Source organism: Suncus etruscus, chromosome 8, assembly GCF_024139225.1.
Source record: "Suncus etruscus isolate mSunEtr1 chromosome 8, mSunEtr1.pri.cur, whole genome shotgun sequence".
Taxonomy (NCBI): Eukaryota; Metazoa; Chordata; class Mammalia; order Eulipotyphla; family Soricidae; genus Suncus; species Suncus etruscus.
Genome location: NC_064855.1, coordinates 113,326,773 through 113,353,163, shown reverse-complemented (window position 1 = coordinate 113,353,163; position 26,391 = coordinate 113,326,773). Strand labels below are relative to the sequence as shown.

The 26,391-nt window shown below is 44.6% G+C and overlaps 1 protein-coding gene across 1 annotated transcript in view; it reads right to left on the bottom strand.

Moving 5' to 3' along the window:
• The window catches only part of IPO5 (importin 5), a 43,984-nt gene extending 28,547 nt beyond the window's left edge, over window positions 1-15,437 (bottom strand). Inside the window, exons 1-6 of the mRNA XM_049778635.1 lie at window positions 15,336-15,437; window positions 8,433-8,513; window positions 5,679-5,871; window positions 3,210-3,312; window positions 1,847-1,943; window positions 1,532-1,636 (exon numbers count right to left, since the gene is read on the bottom strand). Of these exons, the coding sequence (XP_049634592.1) occupies window positions 1,532-1,636; window positions 1,847-1,943; window positions 3,210-3,312; window positions 5,679-5,871; window positions 8,433-8,513; window positions 15,336-15,425 (669 nt within the window). The 5' untranslated portion in view covers window positions 15,426-15,437. The remainder of the gene's footprint in view (window positions 1-1,531; window positions 1,637-1,846; window positions 1,944-3,209; window positions 3,313-5,678; window positions 5,872-8,432; window positions 8,514-15,335) is intronic.
• Window positions 15,438-26,391: the final 10,954 nt, after the last annotated feature.

Sequence of the window (26,391 nt, the reverse complement as noted above, 5' to 3'; positions counted from 1 at the left end):
GTGTGACCCAAAAACCAAAAAAAAAAAAAAAAAAAAAAAAATTCATGATGACATATGCTCTGCAGGCTAGGTTCAATCCCCAAAACCACACGGTGTGGATCCTTCTTCGTATCCCCAAAATACTGTTTATAGCTAGAACTTAACTACATATATTTTTGCCTCTTCTAATGAATCATCATTTTTCCCTCCTGCCACCCACCAATAAGAAAATATCCAACGACCAAGTGAACTTTTCTTGTCCAGAACTTTCAGGAAATCAACAGTAGTGACATTTGAGGAAATCGAATCAATAGTAATTGCGATCACGGGTCTGACTTGCTAATAAAACCTCTGTACCAGTGCACAATCTTAGCTACTACACTCTAAAACATTCAGAAGTGGGGGTGGGGGGGGGTGGGGGGTGGGGGGAGAGCCAGGGAGGGTGCGGACGGATTGAACTATCTTTTGTGGTTGTCCAGTCAAGTATTTCTATGGGGAAAAAGTAAATCTCATTGGATCTTCTTAGAACTCACTTAGGGTTACATACTGAAGTGGAAAGTGTTTATGGATTACTGTATGCATTTCAGTTTAGCACAGCTGTAAAAGGAGTTTGGTAAGGTTAAAAATCATGGTTCTGTATTTCAGAATGAGGCAAAAGATTGCTGGTATCCTGAACAGTGAGGAAGGCACTTGTCTTGCATGTAGTTCAGCTAGGTTTGATTCCCAGCACCCCACAGGGTCCCCAGAGCACTATCAGGAAAGACCCCTGTGCAGAGCCTCGAGTTGCCGTGGACATGGCTCCCAAACCTAACCAAAACTAATTTATCACTTGTCATTAGGATACAATGATGGGAACTAGCCACAAAATTGGGCCGGGCGGTGGCGCTGGAGGTAAGGTTCCTGCCTTGCCTGCGCTAGCCTAGGACGGACCACGGTTCGATCCCCCGGCGTCCCATATGGTCCCCCAAGAAGCCAGGAGCGACTTCTGAGCGCATAGCCAGGAGTAACCCCTGAGCGTCACAGGGTGTGGCCCAAAAACCAAAAAAAAAAAAAAAATTTTTTTTAACTTAAAAAACAAACTATTACAAGTTCTGTGGTGAAGAATAAGTACCTACAGCCCAATTTTGGTTTGAAAAGGCAAACAGGATACACCTCAGAGCCTTGACCTTGGGGAAGGAGGCACATTACCAATACTGTTTATCTTCACTTCATGTAAACTGACATTAGGGTTCATAGGCTTCAGAAGCTATCTGAGCTTATGAAAATAATTCCTTGTGGTTGTAGATTCAAAACAAGCACAAACTTGATTATAAGGAAAAATAACAACATAAAAACGACACATTTTAAGACTAACTCTACTGAAGGCAACAGATTCGCACTCAGTAAGAGATGGAAGGTTTGCAAAGAATTTTACTTAATCCAGCAGAGAGCAGCCAGCAACTCTGATACTGATGAACTAACTGAATGCAGGCAGAGAACTCAAGATTTTAATGACTCAAAGCCAGAAAGGACATAACAACCATCACCCATCGGCACTGTTTTATTTTCTTACCTGTAAGAATCCAGGCAGCAAGTCGGAAAAGTGTTTGAACAGAGCAACATTGTGCTCATTTGCCAGTATGAACGCAGCTGTGGCTCGAGCCGATAATGTCCTGATCTAAAACAGAGGGGAAGTTCACGTCAGACTAGATAAAGTACTGAAGGCAGCGAGGCTCATGCGTGCTTTGGACGAGCTCTTTGGTTTTATAATTGGCAAAACTTTTTATTAAGCGTGAAAGTCAATTTCTCCAAATATTGGCATTTCTTTCACAAGTCAGATGCTCGATGGGACTAGGTGCTAATATTGCTAAAAATCAAAATGAGTTACCGCCGGATGCTCCTGATCTTGCATGCACTGAACTAGCATTCGTTTGATGACGTCTAAATAGTGCTGTTGCTGATTCCCAAAAATTCCAGGAAAGTTCCTAAAGAAAGGATTCAAAGCACTCTTTAAAAACTAGACTTCAGAAAATAAATTAACAACCGTACTTTTCTTTCTTTTGGAGTCTGGGCCATTCTCAGCTGTGTTCAGGGCTCGCTCCTGGCTCTGGGCCCGGGAGACCATATGGGTGCCGGGGATTGATCTAGGACTGGTTCTTGTGCAAAGCACCCTGTCCACTGTGCTACCCAACCCCTGTATTCTCTGGGGTTAGCTAGAATACTGAATGTTCTAATCTAAATCTAAGAGCCTGCCCGAATCTCAAGTGTACTGTACACTGACCCTTATACCAGCAATACTCTTTGGGCCTGGATGGACAGAAGCAACTGGACAGGGAGAATTAGGTTGAAAGTTTACCCTTCTTAGTCGGTCTCAATGGCTGCTAACCCAGAGCACCGAGTGCATGGTTTGGAATGTAACCGCCAACACCCTCGTTTCTGACTATTTGCCCCAAACTTAGGGCTAGGTACTTTCAATCTGGTAAAACAGCTATTAAAGGGAATATTTGGAATAGTTTATCTTTTTCTGATGTTCAAGATTTAGCTTATTTAAAAATTGCCTTTCTTGTAATCCAGAGGGATTGTACAGGGGTTGAGGCACATGTCTAGCTTCCTGTTGACCTGGATTTACATCCCTGGCACACAATTTGGTTCCCCTGAGCACTGCTGGGGTCACTCCACAGCTGAGCCACCCAGAAGGAGCCCTTGAGCACTTGAGGTATGGCTTCAAACTTGCCCTTATCATAAACAAACAAACAAAAACGAAAAAAAAAAAAAAACCTACTAGTAAGTTATAGATACATGATATGTTAAAAGTGGTACTGTCTGATAATACAACAGGATAAAATTTTTCTCAAGGTTTATTTTTCTACAAAAGAAAGTTTCTTCAATGCGCATATAGAAAAGTTGCTAGCACATGTCAAGCATTTGTATTTCTATAAAGTTTGATCAAAGAAGATCCCCAAAACAAGTAGGATTCAGTAGCATTTTTCTTATGAAAGTGGCTTTATAAAAGCTATGCCCCAGTATTGTTTTAGTCTCCGGTAGAGAACGATCAAAAAAAAAAAAAGTAAGAAAGTAAAACTGCAGAACCCTGCATATAAAAAGGGCCATAAACACCATAAAAAGCCTTGTTATGTTTTCAATTTTACAGCTACTCTAAAGAGGCCTTGTTTCCTGTCTAAGGAAGGACAGCCCTGAATTTAAAAGGGGCCAGGGGCACTGAGGTTTAAGGTAAGTATAAGGGCAAATACCAGAAAATGTGAAGAGCTGCTTCCCGCAGCCCCATATTCTGCGAACTGACAGAGTCGAATAGGAACTTCAGACCTTCAGGCCACTGGTTGTTGCCATCATCATCTACAAAGAAAGAAATTCAGGCATTAGATGTCATGGTCAAGACCACACATTGCCAACGAAACGGAGCTTTTCACATGTCATTAAGCTGCAAAATGTGTCGCCAGCTCTGGACCTTTGAGAAAAGCCAAATCAATCCAGGTTCTTCAACTGTAAACCAGCATGCACCCTCGTGTAGAAATTAATTCTGTTCTATGCACGAAGTTTCATGGATGGTGGATTAGTGGCGCTTGCTTTTTATTTCTGAAGAATGGGAATTGGAGATAAGTGAACACATTTTGACTAGAAGCTTTAAATGGCTTATTAGAGAGGCCAATCTAACAACTGGCCATCAAAACAAAGTAATCATTACTTCTAAACTGCTAAGATATGAAGGGTTGAAGAGACATAGTATAGCAGGGGGAGGGGAGTCCAGAGTTGATTGGTTATCCAGCCTTCACCCTAAACAAGATAGCTGTATTGGGCTTCATCCCAGTAACAATGATGGCTGCCTCTTTTGCATGTCAAAGACCCACCTGGGCAGGAAGAATTCTAGCTAAGTCCTTTAACTTTGCCCCCTAGCCCCACAGAGGTTGGTCCAATAAATACGGTGGTCCCAGCCATCCTCTCTTTTGTTCAGCAAGGTAGAAAGGTGCCTGCATCCATGTTTCATCTCTCTTCAGCCTGGTTTGGATTATTTCCTGCGGTGGCCCTGCTCCAGACCTGATCTCTCATCCCCTTGAGATTATGGCATGTGAATTATTCACCAAGTTTCTTCAGGATTAGTCCCTGAGCACAGAGCCCATCCAGCACAGAGCCAGGCTCATGCTTTGCTGTTTTTAATGCTGCAGGACATTGCCAATATGTTTGCAACATAAATGAGCAACTATTATTATACCTGTCAGAGAAATTACTGATTATATTAAGAGAGCCTCAGCAATGTAGAAATTAGACAGTCCATCCCTTTCAATGTAAAGATGATGCTTTTATGAGTATAGTATCGATTTTCCTCTTTTGGCTTTTTGAGTCACACCTGGGCAACTCTGTGGGCTACTCCTGGTGCTCAGAGGACCAAGCTGGCATCAAACCCAGAGGGCCCTTCTGCAGAGAAAGTGTGCACTCTATCCTTTCAAAAACAAAAATGCAGACTTTGAAACATTTGGAAACACTTTATTACTGAGTGATCTGAAGTTACCCATGCCACCTAAAAAACCTTGTAATGTTGCAATTTGAAAACAGAAATTTCTAAGTTATTATAAAGCACCCTGAAAATTAAGGGACCAGAGAGCTGATCTAGGGGTTACCGTGCTTGCCTGGTATCCTGCCGATCCTGTTCAATTCACAGCACCACCTGGTCTCGAGTACTTAGTCAAGAAAACCCTCTGAGCACTGTCAAGTGTGACCCCAACCCCAAAAACAAGAAAAAAAGAACCCTGAAAATTAAGAGTTGCCCATCAATATTGGAAGCCTTATGTTGACTTAATGTTTTCGATTAGCTTTAAAAAATGTGAGCATTAGTAAAAACAAGTATGGACTTAAAGATAGGCTGTAATCTTTCGCTTCAATCAAGCCATTACTGAGATATGTTCTCCCCAGCAAAAATACTGTAAATAGCCCGCGAATTGGTCAGAAAATAAAAATGAAAAAAGTCAGCAAAGCACACGTCCCTGCACATTTTTAGTGGGACCCAAGAGTTAACAATAGTAAAATGCACCTTTAACCTTGTTACCTCCTTTAAACGGTTTTTGGGGGCTGGGTAGGGGGAGGAGGATGGACCTGGGGCAAGCCCAGCAGTGGCACTCCTGACCTATGAGGTTGCTGACACCCAACACCTCCTTTACAGGCTAGGCTGCAATTCCTGTGACTCTTCTGTTAGGGGACCCAGCACCACAACCAACTGTGTGAGATGCCTGCTCATCAGAAAATGAAAGGGAAAAAATAAGACAACTGTAGCCTAAAAAAAGGGAGGGGGAAAGGCTTTGATATTTTATAATGCAACATTATAGAGCAGTATAACAGCAAAAGTTCCCAGTGTCCTTTCAGTTCTAGTTCTACTGGCAAGTAAACAAAGGGAGTAACAAGCTAGGCCATGCTTATACACCTTTTCCGTGCAAGGGGGAACAAGTGCCTATTTTCCCAGCAAAGGGGAGTCATTTCTTCATGTGCATGCTTCAAAGACCAAGAGGACTTATTGTGATGTGACGGCAGTTTCAAACATTTGTAGCTGAGTTCTAAATGTAGAATCCACCATCACTCATTCTCACTTCCAACAGTAAGTGTCTAATAATAGTCTTCTGAACGTTCCCATTTAGAAAGTGTAAAGGACACACTTACCCTTTCCTCGGGAATACAGCAAACAAACCAACCAACAAACATTGGGGCATACACACCTATCAAATTCCTGGCCAGCTCCGCAGCAATGTCACATATCTTTTTCCTCATGCTAGACTGTGTTTCCATTTGAATGATCATGAGCAGCTCACTCTTGATGGCAGCCTGGACATCGGAAGGGAGGGTCGGGTACACTTCTTCAAACGCGGATGACAGGAGGCGCCTTAGGAGGACGGCAGCCATTTGTCTGGCCTGTGGGACACAAGGTGGTCAGTGGCTTGGGTTCTACTCAAGACCAGAAAACTTCAGCCAACCAGACTCACCCCGCTGTTGATGGACTTCACAACTCTCTTGTTTTAAGCAAGCTGGAGACTCTCAGCACTGCTTTGCTTTAGCTTTCTGAACAGATACCTAGACAGAAACTTGCTATGCTTAAGAGCCGTGAGACCTCACCATACTAGGGCTCAGAGACATAACACTGTTTTCCTCAGTTCCGAAGGCAGAAGATTCTTTGAGTTTTAAATGTGTTGTCGAATGCTTTTTGGATACTTTGCCAGAGACAGTCCAGCAGAGAGGACACTTGCCTTGCATGTAGCCCACTGAGGATCAATCCCTATCATAGCCTATACTAGTTTCTCCCTGCAATGCCAGGAGTGATCCCTGAGTGCAAAGCCAGGAGGAAGCCCTGAGCACCTCTGGGTGTGACTCTAACTTAACCGACCTCAGCACTGACATGTGTTATCTGTGACTCCCATTTATAATATTTCTTGGAGAAAAACACATCTTTTTTTTTTTTTTTGGTTTTTGGGCCACACCCGGTGACGCTCAGGGGTTACTCCTGGTTATGCGCTCAGAAGTCGCTCCTGGCTTGGGGGACCATATGGGACACCGGGGGATCGAACTGCGGTCCATCCAAGGCTAGCGCAGGCAAGGCAGGCACCACCGCCCGACCCCATCTTAATATAAATATTAGCTCAATTTTGGGGGGTATGTGAATACAATCTAGCTATGTTCTGGGGATCACAATGGGTACTAGGGATTGAGCCTGGGCTAGCTGCATACAAATGCCCTACCTGCTGCACTATCTCTCTGGGCCCTATAAATATCAATCTATTTAATAATCTTTTCCACCAAACTCTCACTCTAATAAAAAAGCCTTTCCTACTTAATCTATGTTTCCACCAGGGCTAGAGTTGATTATCAAACTTTATCATATCATATACTTTATTACCATGCTTTCAGCTAATCTCTGATAAAAATGTAGTAAAATCTTATGCAAACAAATAGCACAAGTTTCAAGTATCTAGGTCTATACATCAATCCCCATGTATATATTCTTAACATACTTCCAAATCAAAGAATATATTTGCTAAACATTTTCTGATTTACCATAGTAAGACAAGCAAGCCAGTGAAAATACTAAACCCAATTTAAATGTTCTTCTTTTCCCCAGGGCTGTGGATACTTATCACTATGGGACTGTGGACCCCCCACCCCAAAAAAAAGATAAACTATACAACGATAAACTTTCCCCTCCATGTAATTTTCAGAGAAAACAACATTTTAGACAGGCAAACTAAGTTTTATGTTTAACGTTTCAGTGGTTAAAATCCCCACAGGAGTCATTGAAATAAATGTCACTTCATACTCATTCTTTATATCTGAAATTTTAAATGAAAAATAAGCCCCCAAAGATGAAGAAACACATCTGTCATCTTAAAAATAGGGCACACTTTAGAGTCTAAGTGAATGGAGAATATCAAATTGTTGACTTAATGACTAGAAATCAGGTGAAATGAACACTATGTAAAGTAGTTTGATGTGATTTTACTTCTAAAATATATTATTTTGCATAGTGTGACACTTTACAAATTTTAAACACTATTTTAGTACTCGGTGAGTTTTCTGCTCAGGTAACAAAGTCTTTTCTAGTAAATAGGAATATTCCATAAAGAGTAAACATCAGGATGTCCATATACACATATATACACACATTTTTGGTAAGAAAAAAATAGCTGCTTAAGTGCACAGAAAAGCATAAAGAAACTACTTCAATTAACAGTAATAATTTTGACTTAAAAACAATGATTTCCAAAGACAGTATAAAGTGTCACGGTTCCTAAACATTTTAACACATTTTCTTAATCACTTAAAGAGATGCCTGTATGCATATTTTAAACACAGTCAAAAACATTTTTGTTTTTTTCAGGGGTCAGGCATTTATTCATCTGCTTAGGCATTAATTCTGGCTCTGCACTCAGGAATCACTCCTGGCAGTGCTCAGGGAATCGAATGGGATGGCGGAGACTGAACCTGGGTGGGCAGAGTGCAAGGCAAGTGTCCGCCCCGCTGTACTATCACTCAGGTACAATATTCAGAAGCAGTTGGCAACACATTTAAAACACTAAAAGAAACTTCTGCCTTCAGAACTGGGGAAGACAATTTTATGGCCATAGAAATAGTTGACATTTAAGAATACATACATAACTAGTCAAACTCTGCTAGGTTTGTTTTGGGGCCAGACCACTTGTGTTGGGGCAGCTGTGGAGTTCTGCACGCTGAATGCAAGATTCCTGCCTAAACGCACCCTGAATTTACAATACAGTAAATTTCAAAATATCTTAGAACCATCATCACTTTTTACATGGAAGAAATTCCACTCTTCCTATAAAATCCCAGAGTTTAACCTTCCAGCAAATAACATGTGTTCTGTAAATATCTGCCTAACAAACAACACTTCTGTCTGATTGCTCACTCTGACCACCATCGAATAGCCAATTCTTTGCTACTTTTTCTATCACCTCGGGACTCACCTCCTCAGCAGCTGTTGTGTTTCTGATGGCTTGCAAGAGGAACGTGATCTTCGACTGGCCTGGGATATTCTCATAAGTTTCCTGTAAGAGAAAGAAAAACCTTTGCAGTCAGGATGCAATACAAGCACAAGTAACAGTATCACCAGTGATAAGAATGGTGGGAGAGACCCACGTTCAAGAAGTCAGACTCTAGGGTCAGTGAACACAGAACTGATCCAATGTAAATCACCATGACTTCCAGCTACCAGAAAAGTACCTCAGATGAAAAAGTCAGAGAAAACAAAAGCACCCTAATTCTGTTTGCTTTTCTGGTCAGTCACACTAAGCAGTAGCCGAGGGCTTATTCTGGGTTCTGTGCACTCGGAGGTCACTTCTGGTGGGGCTCAGGAGACCATATGGGATGTCAGGGATCAAACACAGGTCAGCCCTGTGCAAGGCAAGCATCCTCCCACTCGGGCTCAGCACTCCCAACTCTTCATGCAATTTTCTTTTCCAGCAAGAATCATGGGGAATCACACTACAGACAGACAGACAGACAGACAGACAGACAGACAGAAGTGCCTGAACACCATCAGGAGGAATGTGGCCAGCACACATCAATATCCTTTCTCCCACTGGCAAGCTCAAAGGAGCCAACTGGTTAGCAATGCAAAGGACATCAATGAGAAGCTCAACAGAGGGAAGCCTCAGACAACCCCACATGGGCCCAGGACGTAGAAGCTCGAGTGTGTAGGAAAGTTCTAGCAAAGGGAGTCTCTTAGTACGAAGAATCTCTACTCTCAGGTTCACTCCAGACAGTTCTCCCAGCAAGACTCAGTGACAGACCCGGTTTCTATGACCGGAAGAGACGAAGCCGGAAAAACGGGGCTTCTAGGATTCCACCCACTCCTTGACACCTTTTAGAAACAACTCCAAGGCATTCCAGAAATACTGACACAAAAGGGGCAAAAGGTTCTGGAGTCAGATGACTCACCTGAGATCACAGGCGAAAAAGTAGACAGCCGGGTTCGATCCCTGGCATCCCATCGGGTTCCTCCCCATGCCCTCCACTAAATCATCTGAGCGTGATTCCTAAGTACCACTGGGTACAACCTCCCCTGAAATTAGGCAAAGCTCTGGCCTCTGGATAACAGTCCCCAAACTCTCCGAGGGTTCCGAGCAGGGGGCTGGCTCTATTTATGCAGTGCCCAGGGCGGCAGGGTCCGAACTGGTGGATGCATTCCTCTGACAGCGTCAAGTTCCTCCCCACAGAAGCACAGAGATCCCAACCAGGTTGAAAACTGTGACAGTCTTCACAGCTGAGGAGAGAAGCTGATTTGAATTTATTTATCTGGAAATGAGCTAATTTATGTAAAGATATTCACAAGAGGACTGCATTATGTACCTTGCAATTTTTCACTTAATCTTTATCAAAGCCACTCAAGAAGGAAGAGATAGCCCTTTTAAAAGCTGAAATAATAATAATTAAAAAAAAAAAAACCTCCAGGAACATAATCAAAATGCCTTTGTTTCTCGTTGCCAGCAGTTTCTGGGACGCTGTAGATACTGTCTATGTTGAAAACATGGGGACTTTCTGGGTTCTAAAGCAAGCTCTGGAAGGCAGAGTCTCTGTGTGGAGCTCAAAGATGCTGAAAGGAGCACTCACTCCTTTCCTCTACTGGAGGACTCGAGGACAGTGTGAATTTTCAGGGGAGCTACAGAAACACTAGGCCACACCTGAAACTCAGCCTCGAGGAAGGGAGAGGGTGCCTGGGGGACATCTGATTCCCAAGCCGGCTCTCCCCGATGACCAGCTCTGCTACACTGGGGCACTGGACGTCTAGAGTTACACCTGGCCACAAGAGCGGTCGAGGGGGAAAAAAGGACGAATCTAACTTTTCTGCAGCCTAAACAGGTTGAATTTCACAACCAAGAAAGCAATGGGATCCCAGTTCCTGATACTCCTGTGGCACACATTCTAACAGGGGTCTCAAATTCGTGGCCCTGCCCTAGAGGAATCTTTTTGTTTTGTTTTGTTTTAGTTGTTTGGGTCACACCCCCCAATGTTCAAGGCTTACTACTGACTTTGCACTCAAGGATCACTCTGACTTTGCCTCCTGCAGACCCCAGGTAAATTGCGTTTGAGACCCCTGGAAGGCTATCCCAAATGCCACACTAGATGGGTTCAGCTAGCCTTGTGGCAAACCAAACGCCAAGGCCACTGGATTCCACCACATACCACCAGAATGTCAGGCAGATTTCACCACCCCCACTTTCCTGCCCACAAAGGAAAGCCACTAGCAGAGACTCATCTCATCCGCTCCGGAAAGACAGACAGAAGGGGTCTGCCCTAAAGGGACGAGGAATGGAACATGAATGGGACCCATCACACACCCAGCCCGCTCAAATCTTGCCTGATATTCCATCAGGCTCCCCTTCCTTCCAATCTCATGAATGGTGTTCTCAGGGATAATGAATGGAAAAACCAAGACAACAGAAAACAGAATATTCAGAGTCCACCACGCAAAGCTAATACTGAAATTTATGACATGCAGTAATGACTGCTGTGAAGGTTCCAGATATTCTAACTGAATTATCTTCCCGTTAGTTGTTCATGCTAATTAATGTGTTTGTGAGCGTGCAGGACTTTTGAGTCAGAAACATTATTTGTGATGTTAAGACAAAAATCTGGGGCTAGAGTGGTGGCACAAGCGGTAGGCATCTGCCTTGCACAAGCTAACCTAGGACAGACCACGGTTCGATCCCCCGGTGTCCCAGATGGTCCTCCAAGCCAGGAGTGATTTCTGAGCACATAACCAGAAGTGACCCCTGAGCATCACAGCGTGTGGCCCCCCCCCCCCCCCAAAGACAAAAATCCTTGGAAGATTTCCGTCCCCCCACTGCAGTTTTTTGCCATTCCTGGTGGTGCTCAGGGATTTCTCTGGGCTCTACACTCAGAGATCACTCCTAGCTGTGTTCAGTGGACCATATGGGATGCCGAAGACCAAACCAGGGTTGGCCACATGCAAGGCAAGTGCCTAACCTGCTGTACTAGCACTTCAGCCCTTCCTAGGAGACTTTAAATGAAATATAGGGGGGCCGAGAGATAGCATGGAGGTAAGGTGTTTGCCTTGCATGCAGGACGGTGGTTTGAATCCCGGCATCCCATATAGTCCCCCAAGCCTGCCAGGAGCGATTTACGAGCGTAGAGCCAGGAGGAACGCCTGAGCGCTGCCGGGTGTGACCCAAAAACCAAATGACAAAATCCAAAAACCAAAAAAAGGGAAAGAAATATAGAACCCACCAAATGGCTTACACAATGGAAAAGATTCTAAGACTTTAAAAGTCGGAAACCATTACATGATTTCAACTGTACAGCAACAATGGAAGTCTTTTACTGCATGTGATCTCATTTATGAAGACACACTAACCTTAGTCAGAAGTTTGGAATTGGCATCATCTAAGTATTTTTGAGCAAATGACAAAGCTATCTACCAAGCCTACGCTGACTCCTTAGCTCAAGAATTCTTTGTGTATTTGCTGTACCAGCCTGTAATATTCAATTTCATTTACCTATAAAAGGGGGTAAGATGTCACACTGCAGCCTTTTCTTGTTTCAGTGATTTCCTACATCCTTTTTAAAGACCAACTCAGTACTACATCATAAGGATGCTAGGAGGCTATACCACAATATTTCGTTTTTGGGGTCAAATGAATAAAATTTCATTATTATAGTACTTACAGTAAGTATTACTGTATTTCTAGGATGTATATGGGGCAAAAAGTATTGAACACCTTCACTAGGAAGAGAGACACCAGGGGGTCTAGGTGTCTTTATTTTTAATTGTTCTTTATGAGAAAAATGAAGAACTGGAAACCTCTAACCAAAGTGATGGAAGTGATCAAAGTTCAACCAGACACTGGTGTTTAGTTCAACAGAAGAGCGATTCCCCACTAGGCTGGAGAATAAAGACTCAAGCAAGGAAGAAAAGTGGGAGAATCATAGCTTCTAATTATGATGCTGCTCTGCTTTTATAACACACTGACATTTCTACGGTGGGGTGGGATGTGGGAACGAATTTGCGTCAAATATTAACTTCTGGTTAGCAGAAAATATAAAAACGTTTTTTTTCTCAGGGCCATCTCATCCCATGATAAAATAAAAAGAGTGCAGATTGAGACAACTAATAAAAGCAAGGAAATCTAAGGACAAATACTACTTGCAAAGATTCTACAAATACACCCAGCCAAGCTTGAAGGTTAAGTATACGCGGATTCCTCTGTGCGACGGAATATTGAAGAGGTGACTGGAAAGGAACCTCACAGTTCATTCAAAAGACATTGGATGAATGAGAGTGCAGAGATATGATGACCACCAAACTAAGTAACACTTAATGTGAAATAAATTAAGTGCGAAATCAGTTGAACAGTCATGTAGGATTACGGGCTTGTCCCTGAAAAAGGAGAAGAGGTGGCAACGTTTGGAAAAGTCCTATGAGAGGCTGAATCTGTCTGCGACCTTCGAGGACTGTTCATTCACAAAACACTTAAAGAGGCGGTTCCTTCTGGGTATTCGGATAAAAAGTACCGGGCACCATTTGAAGTTTTACCGCAACACATCATCACTAGTTTCAAAGTGATTTGTAAAAACTACATTAAGAGTCCTAAGAGGATCCATACATCCCCTCGCATATTTCATCAACTCTTACGCTGTGTTAGGCTCCCAAAAAATGACCAGACAATCGACCAGAATCTGGGAAGATGAGATATGCCTCTCGCCCATCTTTGATGGGCTTTAAGGAAGCCTCTCCTGCATCATCAAGTTTGGAGCTGGGTTCTTCTGATAAGGGACCCTAAAGAAAAGAGTTCCTGCCCTCTCCTGCCAGTCGGGGCCCCGGGAAACACTGACAGCCTAGAATCGCTACCTGCACCCGGCCCTGGTATGGGACTGGCAGACAGGTTAAGAATCCTGTCTTCAGCAAGGAAAGGGGGAGGGAGAGAGGAAAAAAAAGAGAGGGGGGGGGCAAAAACAGACAGAGAAGGGAAGAGAGCAAGAAAGGTGAGAAAGGAGAGAGAAACAGGAGAGAAGAGATGAGAGCAAGGGAAGAGACAACAGAGGGAGGTGAGAAAGCAAGGAAAGAGAAGAGAGAAGTGAGAGAGCAAGGAAAAAGAGACAGGAGAGAGAGAAGTGATGAGAGCAAGGAAAGAGACAGGAGAGAAGAGGTGAGATGGAAAAGGAAAGAGAGTGAGAGAGCAAGGAAAGAGGAAAGAGAAGAGATGACAGAGCAAGAAGAGAGACAGGAGAGGTGAGAAAGGAAAGAGACAGGAGAGGTGAGAGAGAGAGAGAGAAAGGAAAGAGACAGGTGAGAGAAGAGGTGAGAGAGGGAGGAAAGAGAGACAGAAAAAAGAGATGACAGAGCAAGGAAAGAGACAGGACAGAAAAGAGGTGAGAGAAAGAGACAGGAGCGAGAAGTGACAGCAAGGAAAGAGACAGGAGGGGAGATGAGAGCGAGGAAAGAGACAGGAGTGGTGAGACGGAAAAGGAAAGAGAAGAAAGATGACAGAGCAAGGAAAGAGACGGGAGAGGTGAGAGATCTCGAGCAAGGGAAGAGAGAAGAGCAAGGGGGGGGGGGGAGAGAGAGAGAGAGAGAGAGAGAGAGAGAGAGACAGACAGACAGAGAGAGACAGAGACAGACAGAGGGAGAGATAGAGGGAAAGACACAGAGACAGGGAGACAGAGGGAGAGAGACAGAGAGAGACAGAGACAGAGAGGGACAGAGAGAGCGAGAGACAGAGAGAGCGAGAGACAGAGACAGAGAGCGAGAGACAGAGAGACTGAGGAGAGACAGAGCGAGAGACAGAGACAGAGAGCGAGAGACAGACAGACTGAGAGGAGAGACAGAGACAGACAGAGAGAGACGGAGACAGAGGGACAAACAGAGACAGAGAGAGACAGACTGAGAGACGGAGAGCTGAGAGAGCGAGAAACAGAGACAGAGACAGAGAGAGACGGAGACAGAGAGACAGACTGAGAGAGACAGAGAGAGAGAGAGCGAGACAGAGAGACAGAGACAGAGACAGAGGGAGAGAGACAGAAACAGAGAGAGCGAGACAGAGGGAGACAGAGACAGAGAGACAGGGAGAGACAGAGAGAGGGAAAGACAGAGAGTGAGAGACAGAGAGACAGAGGAGAGAGACAGAAACAGACAGAGAGCGAGACAGAGGGAGACAGAGACAGGGAGAGACAGAGAGAGGGAAAGACAGAGACAGGGAGACAGAGAGTGAGAGACAGAGAGACAGAGGGAGAGAGACAGAAACAGACAGAGAGAGCGAGAGCGAGACAGAGACAGACTGAGAGACAGAGAGAGATGCAAGCTCGGGCCGAACGCGACCTCCATCCATTCCTCCAGGCATCCCTCCATCCATCCGCACACTCGGCCCCGACCGACGGCAGCGGAAGTTCCGGCCACCGCACGGCGCGTCGCGGGAGCCCACGCGTCCCGGCCCGGCCCGGCGAGGCGAGGGAGGCGAGGTGGCGAGGGAGGCGAGGTGGCGAGGGAGGCGAGGTGGCGAGGGAGGCGAGGTGGCGAGGGAGGCGAGGTGGCGAGGGAGGCGAGGGGCCCAACGCGCGCGCGCGGTCCCAGCGGCCGGAAGGGGCCACGCCGGGGGTGGTGGGGGTGGTGGGGGAAGAGCCGCCTCGCAGCCCTCGGGGCCTCCCCTCCCCCTCCCCGCGCCCCACGTGCCGGCGGGCGGCGGGGGGAGGGGCGCCCCTGCCCACGTGGGCCGCCGCCCGCCGGGCCGCCCCGGCCCCATCCGGCCGCGCAGGCCGCCCGCCCGCCTCCCGCACACGGCGAGGCCCGGCCGGGCGGCGGCGGAAGTCGGGGCTCCCGCGATGGTGCGGGGCGAGCCGCGCGCGGCGCTCACCTCCGCCTGTTTCCGGACTCCATTGTCGGGGCTGAGCAGGTTTCCCAGGAGCAGGTAGAACTGTTGCTGCTCCGCCGCGGCCGCCGCCATTGCGCTGCGAGGAGAGGAGGAGGAGGAGGAGGAGGAGGAGGAGGAGGTGGAGGCGGGAGACGCGCCGTGAGCGCGCGCGGGCGGGCGGGCGGCCGGCGGGCGGCCGAGAGGGAGCGAGGCGAGGGGCGTGGCCTCGCGACCTCTCACCCCGCCGGCGGCTCCGCGATTGGCCGCGCGCGCGAGGGGCGGGGCCCGGCCGCCCGGTCGGGGTTCGCGCTCATGGGCGACGCTCCTGGCGGGGCCGCGTGACGTCACGGGAGGGGCGGGGCGCCGCTCCGCGCCGCGCGCCGGCGTGTCTCCGACTGACTCGGCGGCCGGAGCGGCGGGCCTCGCGCGCTGCCTCCCCAGCCCCGAGGGCGGAGGGGCAGGAGGGGCGTGAAGGCCCCGCCGGGGGGGGGGGGGTGGGGAGAGGAAGGGGAGGAGCCAGCCCGGAGCGCGGGAGATTTCGGCGCCTCGGGCTGCACGGCCTCTTCCTCCCCTCCCTCCTTCCTTGCCCCTTTCCTTGCCTTCTTTTCTTCCTCCCTCCTTCCTTACTCCTCCTTCCTTCCCTTTTCCTTCCTCCCTTTCTTCCTTTCTTCTTCCTTCTCTTTTCCTTCTTCCTTCCTCTTTCCTTCCTTTTTCCTTCCCTCCCTTCCTTCCTTCCCTTTTTCTTCCTCCTTCCTTCCCTATTCCTTCCCTCCCTTCCTTCCCCTCCTTCCTTTCCTTCCTTCCTCCCCTCCTTGCTTTATTTCCATTTCTTCCCTCCTTCCTTCCTTTGTTCCTTCCTCCTTCCTTTCCTTCCCTTCCCTTCTTTCCTTCCTTCATTTCCTCTTCTTCCCTCCTTCCTTTCTTCCCTCCTCCTTTCCTGTTTGTTCTTCCCTCTTTCCTTCCCTCCCCTTCCCTTTTTCTTCCTTCATTTTTCCTTTCCCTCCTTTTCCTTCCTTCTTCCCTCCTTCCTTTCCTTTATTCCTCTATTTCCTTTTCTTCCCTCCTTCCTTCCTTTGTTCCTTCCCTCTTTCCTTACCTCCCTCCCTTCCTTTTTTTTCTTCCTCCCTCCTTCCTCTCCTTCCTTTCTTTCTTCCTTCGTTCTTTTCCTCCTTTCTTTCCTTCCTTCCCTCCTTTCCTTTCTTCCTTTATTTACTTCTTTCCTTCCCTCCCTCCTTCCTTTTTCCTTCCCTCCTTCCTTCCTTTCCTCCCTTTCCTTCCCTTTCTTCCTTTCCTCCCTTCCTTTCCTTCCTTCCTTCCTTCCTTCTTTTCCTCCCTTTCTTCCCTACCCTTCCTTTCCTTCCTTCCTTCCTCCCTCCCTCCCTCCCTCCCTTCCTTCCTTCCTTCCTTCCTCCCTCCCTCCCTCCCTCCCTCCCTCCCTTCCTTCCTTCCTTCCTTCCTTCCTTCCTTCCTTCCTTCCTTCCTCCCTTCCTTCCGTCCTTCCCTCCCTCCCTCCCCTGTCATAAGGGATGCCAGGGATTGAACCTGGATCAGCTGTGTGTTTGTTGGTTGTTGGCCCAGCAAGGCAAATATGTCTTAACCCCTAACATCTCCAGCCCTTACCTTTTAAAAATACTCCCTGATTCAATGTCACTATGTACCTAAAATACTACTGTGAATGATTTGTAATCCACTTTGGTCAAAATAAAAATTATTATAAAAAATATTCTCAGGTTACTTTTTAAATTTTAATTTTGGCTCTTTTGGTTACAATAGCCGTGCTCAGGGGCTACCGATGATCTCTCCAACTTACTGTGCTTTCATGCTTCAGTAGATGCCCCAGTTAAAAATTTATTGTAGAACTGTATAGGTTTGCAGATTGGTTAAAGTAGGGAGCTTATATTTGTTTTTTTGTTTTTGTTTTTGTTTTTTGTTTTTTTTTTGGTTTGGGGGCTCATCTGACTGTGCTCAGGGATTGCTCCTAGTTGTGTTGGGGATCGAACTAAGTCTCTTGCATGCAAAGCCTGCACTCCAATCCTGTGAGCTCTTTCTCTAGCCCAAGAACACATTTATTTATTTGTGATACAAAGCTTGCATTTCTTATTTCAGTCCCAAAACAAAGTTATTTAGTAATAGTCACATCAGCTGCAAGAATAAAGAATGCTAATGCAGCCTTAAAAAATATTGTACATATTAAATGGGGAGCTATTTGGTTTTTGGATATTTGTGGGGGGGTCACAGGGCTTACATCTGGGGTGTTAGGGATGAAACCTGGGTTTCATATGTTGCTTGGCAATATACAAGGCAAGCACCTTCCTTATTGTACTATCACTCTGGCACCTGTGATGAAGATTTTATTTTTTTGTGTTTTGTTTTGGGGCCCCACCCAGTGATGCTCAGGGGTTTCTCCTGGCTCTGCACTGTAGAATTATTCCTGGTGGTGCTTGAGGGACCATAGAGAGTGCTGGGAATCCAACTTGGGTTGGCAGCATGCAAAACAAATGCCCTCTCAGCTGTGCTATTGCTCTGCTCTGCCCCCCCCCCCTTTTTGAGAGGGGGCCACATCCAACTAACTAGTTGTTCCTGGCTTACTCCTGGCTCTGTACTCAGGAATCATTCCTGATGGTGATTGGAGGAACATGTGGAAGCTGGAGATTGAACTTGAATCGGCTGCATTCAAGGCACGCTCCCCACCTGCTGTACTATTGCTCTGGCTCTGAGATGGAGATTTTAAGGACTAAAGAGATCTCCAAAGGTAAAGACTTCCAGTGAATGTGGGGTGAATACCAGATAGCCCTCACAATGCAAACCAGTTCTGGGATGCAGAGAACCTTCTGGATGGAAGCTTTTCACCGGTGGGCCTGCCACTTCCTGGAACACGAAGCCTGCTGAGATTCCATCTCACCCCAATAAACAAAACAACAAACAACAAAACCATCTTCCTGGAGAGAATGCTGTTGATTTGAGGGACGCTCAGATGGGAGAAAGGCAACCTACCAAAGAATATAACTCCCCAGGAAGATCAACTGTTACAAGTTAAATAACATTAAACTTGAGAGGGTTTGAGTCTTCTGTGTCTTACTAGCTGGTGTGGATTTGAGTGAGCCCTTAATGTCTCTCAGCTTCAGTTTCCAATTTATAAATTAGGAATGAAAATGAGGGCCAGAGAGATAGTACAGTGGATATGGAGGGTCCTTGCCTTGCTCACATCCAACCCAGGCTAAATTTCTGGCACCCCATCTACACCCCAAACCCTGGCAAGAGTTATCCTTGAGCACAGAGCCAGAAGCAAGCCCTGAACCCAACTGGGTGTGTTCCCCCAAATGAAAACAAAAACAAAAGGCTGGTAAAGGTAGAATATTGTTAATCACCAAAGATCTAATGATAAACGATGGGAAATAATAGCTGGAGAAATAGTACAGGGGTGAAGCACCTACCTTACATGTGGCTACCCTGGTTCAATCCCCAGTCCTGCTTACCATCGCCCCTTAGTACTACCCCATGAGTGAACCCTGAACCAGGAGTGAAGTTCAGAGCACCACCAAAAGTGGTCCCAAAACAACCCACAAAGGTTTTGTTTTTTTTTTTAATTGGAATAAAATGAAGAGAAGAAGACCACTTTGAGTCTAGCTGCCACTACCTGAGGACCACAAACTGGAGCAACAATGCATGGTGCTCCTCCCATCTCCACATTCGATGTATAATATTTGAAGAGTTAATGTATATGACAATCTGGTTGCATAGGCTTGAACAATGGAAGCATAGACAATCCCTTGAAAGGAGTGAGGCTATGACGATTAGGTTGTCCTCAATTGCTATGTGAAATCTAGGTGATTGGGGTTATCAAGTTCTCTTAGAAAGCACAAGCATGGGCATCAGAATATGCAACACTTGGCTTGGTCAACTTGGTCAACTCTGGTCTTGTTGGCACTTTGGCTTATTGTGTTGAAAACACAATATGATTGCTCTATTTGAGCAATTGGTAATTTTTACTTCCGAGCACAGGAGTAAGCCCTGGTCATTGCCAGGTGCGACCACCCCCCAAAAAACAAACAAACAAACAAAAACAACTAAGACCCCCCCTCAGCAGGGTTATTATGAAACTGTAAAAAGTGAGGGTTATATCTGTGAATTCATACAACACAGTGCCAGCACTCAAAACAAATATTCTCTCTTTTTTTTTTTTTTTTTGGAGGGAGATTGGAGCCACACCCGGTAACGCTCGGGTTACTCCTGGCTATGTGCACAGAAATTGCTCCTGGCTTGGGGGACCATATGGGATGCTGGGGATCGAACTCAGGTTCGTCCTGGGTCAGCTGCTTGCAAGGCAAATGCTCTACTGCTGTGCTATCACTCTGTCCCCCAAAACAAATAATTCTTAAAAAGTTGCAGATGATACTGACATGCTTATCTATTTTATGTGTTCATAAAGTGAATGTAATTTCTAATAGTCTTCTAATTCTTCAGAATCAATTAATAATGTAGGATGGATGAATATGAATTAATACTAGTGGATGAAAGAAGTTTCTCTAATTCTGATTCTCAGTTGCCTAAATAAGGGGCAACAAAAAGTATCCCAAAAGTCATTTACTGAAAATAAAGATGCCTGAGTCCTCAGGGAACTTCAGCTACTTTTCCTCCAATCTGCAAAATTCCTGCCTGGAACCATCAGTGGCAAAACAGATGCCAACTTTCCCCAAAGGCAAAACACAAAACAGACCCTTCACGCATTGCTGGATGGGAACACAGGCCATGGGGTTAGAAACTTGGATCCTTCTTAAAGTTTTTTACGTGGGATTGACCAAATGGCTGCATATGAATGGGTTTGTTTGAGGGAGACCCTTGCGTTTGTAAGTCGGGAGCATCTGTTACAGAGCCAGCCAGAACCAGTGCAAATGCTGACTTCCCACAAAAAAGGCGAAGGCACTTGCCTTGCAGTCAGCTGATCCTTGCTCGAATCTCCTGAAGACAGCACCAGACATAGCCCCTTAGCACTACTGGCCAGGGCTTCTCACCAAAGGGAACTCCCACCAAATACTGACTTCCCAACTCTGTGCTGAGTGGTATGACCCAAGATAATGAACCTTTCTCCATACCCACCTGCAACGTCTCTGCACTACCCTGTACTCTTCTTTGAGATGAATGCTGTGTGTTTAGATACTTGCCAGGGTGTCTGGCATACAGCAAAGGCTTAATAACTGCGAATAGTCGTTGCTGAGGCAGATGGGAAATTGGGACGCCTAGCTACTCTTTCCAGATCATTGCTGTTTTTTTTCCCCCCATATTCTGAAAAGCAGTCATGTTCTAGCAATGCCTAGTAATTGTGGTTTAGAGAGATGTGATCATTAGAGATCATTTTAAGGCCATTTTCCGCTTGAAATACCCAGTGGAGTTGAACCATCCAATGCGGTAGCCATTGATCACGGGAAATGCGGCTAGTTCGAATTAAACGGTGCTTGAGAGTATAAAATAGCCATGGCATTTCAAGGAAATAGAAGAGAATTCAGAATAATCATATCGAAATGATAGTATATTGGGATCAGGAGAATATAATAAATGAGCTTGAGGGGCTCCTAGGCAGTGCTCAGGGGGTCACATTCAGAAGTATTTGGCCAACCAGGACATGATTCAAGGCCAGGATCCAATAATATGGCACTGCTTGGACCCTAGAGTGCTAAGGACCCCAGAGTCACCATTGGTGGTGTTGGGGTTAGGGGTACACCTGGCCTGCAGTGTTGTGCTGGAGGGAGGTGGGCATGAAATGCAGAGGAATCCAACCAAGGTTGTGGGCCCTACATAATCTTGCCAGTCCCCAAACTAAAGTGATTTTTATTAGCTATGGAGCCCATGGGCTCCATAGCTAATAAAAATCCGTTCAGGCAGCCAACCCAGGTTCCATTCCTGGCACCACAAATGGTTCCCCAAACCTAGAAGGAGTAATCCTTGAGTACAGAGCCAGGAGTAACTCCAAAACACTGCTAGGTGTGCCCTTCCCAAGTTATTTTAATTAGCTACCTTACCTAACTTTTTAAACTATGCTACTAGACGCTTTAAGTTTAAACTATGCTTCCTAGGATGTTATATTTGTGGCTTGCATTTGTTGTCCACATTACATATGAGTCTGTTTTAGGGATTTTGGACCCACAGTTAAAAATGCTCAGGATCGGGGCCGGGTAGGTGGCGCTGGAGGTAAGGTGTCTGCCTTGCAAGCGCTAGCCAAGGAAGGACCGCGGTTCGATCCCCCGGCGTCCCATATGGTCCCCCCAAGCCAGGGGCGATTTCTGAGCACATAGCCAGGAGTAACCCCTGAGCGTCAAACGGGTGTGGCCCAAAAACCAAAAAAAAAAAAAAAAAAAAAAAAAAAAAAAAAATGCTCAGGATCTACTCCTGGTGGTACTGATGGGGGATCTACTCCCAGAGTTGGCCAGATGCAAGATAAGTTTCTTACCCTCTCTGCTATCATTCTGGCCACCTGATTCTATTGGGCAGAGCTTGCAGAGAATGAAATCACCCCAGAGTCCCACCCAGGTCTCACCCTTGGGACTTCACAGCAGACTCACCACTAAACCTCAGCCTTTACCTTATAGCGCTTTCCGGTGCTTCTGGTTTTCCCGTTTGGTTCTCAGGGATTCGGAGACATGATACAGGACTTTGGGAGCAGTGATCCTTGCGTAGGAATGTCTTTTCCCTGCTGGTTTGACAGTAAACAGATATGGGAAACTTTAGAAGGCATTCAAGCTCCAGATCTTATCCTATAGACTAAATTCTTATCATTTAAATCCAGGATGCTGGGGTTGGGGGTGGTGCTGGAGGCAAGAAGACTAATTTATATTTTGTAATATTGAGGACTTCCATTTAAATTTGTAAGTTGATCTAAAAATCCATCTTTTGCTGTATTCTAAGAGCTGAAATTAAAACTGTTCAAGCAGAAAATTGATTTATTTTGGTTTTTTGACCACACCTAGCCGTGCTCAGGGCTTACTCCTGGCTTTGAGCTCAGGAATCACACCTAGTAGACTTCAGAGACCATATAGGATGCCATATTCAAGGCAAAATGCCCTCCTTGCTGGCCCCATGAGAATTTTATTTTTTTTTTATTTTTATTTTTTTTTTTTTGTGGTTTTTGGGTCACACCCAGCAGTGCTCAGGGGTTATTCCTGGCTCCAGGCTCAGAAATTGCTCCTGGCAGGCACGGGAGGACCATATATGGGACGCCAGGATTCGAACCGATGACCTCCTGCATGAGAGGCAAACGCCTTACCTCCATGCTATCTCTCCGGCCCCATGAGAATTTTATTTTTAATCAGATGTTTTTCTTTGGAATTGATTTTACATGAAACTATTTTAAAAATTGCCTTGTACCCCTTTGTCTTACCATCCTAGGTGCCTTAAACCCAATGCAAAGTGCTCACCCATCTCCCAAAGTTAAGAAACAATAAAGAAAAAAGATTTCACTTTTCAGTACATCCTATTTAAAGATAGCCCTTACCCGGACTTACCTGCACTTCTGTTCTTTCCTTAGGTAAAGTATAAGGTGAATTAAAAAAAAATTACCTTGCAAACAGTATCCCAAAGAGAGGACACATCTGTATAAATCTCTGTTAAAAACAGATTTTAAGACAAAATTATTTCGAGACAAAGGCGGACATCTTATTATGACGGAAAGGTAAACTTGTCAGGAAGATGTGATCATAAGCCCATGTGCCTATATCAACAAACTCCTTAAATACATATGACTAAAATTTGAAATAATTAAAGGAAGAAATTCAAGAAAATAGTTCTTGATTCACCACTGCTTCAATATTGTAAACAGGAGCAGGCAGAAAGAGTAATAATAAATAGAAGACACAAGTATAGTATGCTTAAGAGACCGAAAATATCTCTAGGGCACTATCTCTCCAAGCACATCAAAATAGGCATTCTTTTCAAGTGCATAGAGAATGTTCTCTAGGCTAATCATGTTTATCATACCATAAAACAATTCAGTCAGTATTGAAAGATCAAAATGTTGCAAAGAATGTTCTCTGTTCACAGTACAGTGAAATTAGAAATACGAGCAAAAGGAAATCACTGTTAAAAATTAAATGGGATTAGGGGAGTGGGATTAAAAAAATTAAATGGAATTAATCAAATCTCAATGCATGGGTTGAAGAGATCACAAGAAAAAGTGTAAATCCTTTGAGATTGACACACAAACACAAAATCACAAAATGTATGGGATTCTAAGAAAGCAGCGATTAAGAGGAAACATATAAACGTCTATATTTTTAAAAAGGAAGGAGCTAGAAAGACTCCCCAGAGAACTGGGTGCTGTTTTGCATGCAGAAGGCCTGGGTTCAATTCTGGGTACAACATGTTCCTCATCACATCATGAACCCCTGGGCACCAGGAGTGACCCCTGCTTTCTGACAGCTGTGGCCTAACCCCATCCCCTCCACCAGAAGAAGATATCTCAAATCAATCATCTAACTTAGTTTCTTAGGGGAAAAAAAAGCCAAGTAAATCCCAAACCAACCCATCACAAAGACAAGAAAAGAGTGAAGTGGACCTAGCAAAGCAGATTACTGGGCAATGATCATCAAGTAAGATATACAAACCTTTATCTAAATGGAACAAGAACAAGAGTGACAGATAACTAAAATTAGGAATTAAAGAGGACATCATGATCAGCTTTCTTTCTTTCTTTTTTTTTTTTCTTATTTTGGGGGGTTACACCCGGCAGTGCTCAGGGGTTATTTCTGGCTCTATGCTCAGAAATTGCTCCGGGCATGCTCGGGGGACCATATGGGCTGCAGGGATTCAAACCATAATCCTTCTGCATGCAAGGCAAATACCCTGCTTTCATGCTACCTCTCTGGCTCATGGCCAGCTTTCTTGATAAAAATAATTACATGGAGATATCATTACATGCTAGAAAATTAGATAATCTAGATGAAATGGGAACATTATTAGACATAAGTGCCACCATGAATTCAAGAAGAAATATGAATCAGGCCGGAGCCACATTAAAGTGGGTAGGAAGGACTTTTGCCTAGCACACAGCCAACCCTGGTGTCATCCCATCTAGTTCCCTAACACCATTAGGAGTAATTTCTAAGTGTAGAACCAGGAGTAACCTCTGAACATTTCTAAATGTGTTCCTCTTGAAAAAAAAAAAAAAAAGGAAATATGAATAAATATGGATCAAGTCAAATAATTGAATGCATTGCCAAAAACTTGGCACAAACAGAATTCTGAGACTAAATTACTTCTCTGGTGAATTTATAAAATATTCAAAGAATACATTAAAGAATTAATTCCTTCTTCAACTTTTTAAAAAATAAAAGCAGAGTGAACACTATATTACTCTGATACCAAAACTAGGCAAAATATCACAGGAAACATAAACTTCATCTGAGTGAAATCATATGATTTTTTTGATATAGTAGTTAATGATTACCAAGAGGAAAGGGGGGAAGTTATGATGTGTAAATTGGAATGAAGGGTGCAATTATGAGGTAAAAGGTGGACTAGAAATCTTAGTGTTGAACTTAATGAAGTATATGCCACGTGAATTTTCAATGATGCATCTTGATGAATCATGTTATAGTGTAATGTTAGTTCAATATAAAGGACAATAACAATGTTTTGAATATTGGTGCAAAAATATTTTTGTGGTATCAACCCAAGGACTCATCTGGAAGGCAAGTATTAGTGAACTACATTGGGGGTGTATTGCTTGGGTCATATCTGTTGTTCAGTGTTTGGGGATTGCTCCAAGCAATACTTGAGATTGAGCCAGCCATGGACATGGCAAGGTCCTTAACCCCTTATAGTATTTGCCCAGTCAATGATGCAAAAATTCCTAGGAAGAACCTAGCAAACAATTCTGCAACACACAAAAAGGATTATATTCCACAACCAAGTCTACCTTATCCCAGGAAGACCAGTTTAGCATAACAAAAGGACATAACAAAAGAAAAAAAGTATAATAACCACATCATTTAAACTGATGCAGAAAATAATCTTTGAGAGCTCTGATATCCTTTCATAATAAAAACTCAACAAAATAGGCATAGAATAAAAACAGTTTCAGCCTGTTACAGTCTATCTCTGATAAATCCACATCTAATGTCAAGTTTACTGGGGGGAAAAAATCCTTTGTCCCTGAGAGAAAGAGCAAGACAAGAATGTCCGGGGCCGGAGAGATAGCATGGAGGTAAGGTGTTTGCCTTTCATGCAGGAGGTCATCAGTTCAAATCCCGGTGTCCCATATGGTCCCCCGTGCCTGCCAGGAGCAATTTCTGAGCCTGGAGCCAGGAATAACCCCTGAGCACTGCTGGGTGTGACCCAAAAACCAAAAAAAAAAAAAGACAAGAATGTCCTTTCTTACCTGGAAAACAGCTTTGAAGGCAGACTAAGAGCATGCTTCACATACCAGAGGCTCAGGTTCAATTCTTATTTTTTTTTCCCCCTCAGGTTCAATTCTTAGCACATGATTCCCAAGATAGCTGAGGGCAACCCCTGAGCATGAAACTGGGAATAGCCTTGTACTCCCAGTTAGATGCACACCCCCCCCCCAAATAAGAATGTTTCTTTTCAACACTTATATTTAACATTATAACAGATTCTTAAATGGCATGATCTTATTTGGAGAGAAAATTGAATTCCTCAAAATGCTGTTAGAATGAATGAATTCTACAAGCTTGCAGGATACATTAACATAGAAGTCAATTATATTTCTAAACACTAGTAGGGAACAATGCAAAAATAAAATTAAGGGAAGTAATTTCATTTACATTAGCATAACAAGACTCGGGGTCAAACTTAACAAAATGTCGAAGATTTGTACACTGAAAATTATAAAAATAAGAAATTTAGGAAGATTTAAGCAAACAGAAAGACATTCCATGTATATGGATAGGAAGACAACATTGAGATGGAAACTAAATTAAAATAAGTCTACAGCTTAAAGGCAGTATCTATCAAAATCTCAACAAATTTTTTTCTTTCAAAAATGAAATGTTGAGGGGCCGGCGCGGTGGCGCTAGAGATAAGGTGTCTGTCTTGCCAGCGCTAGCCT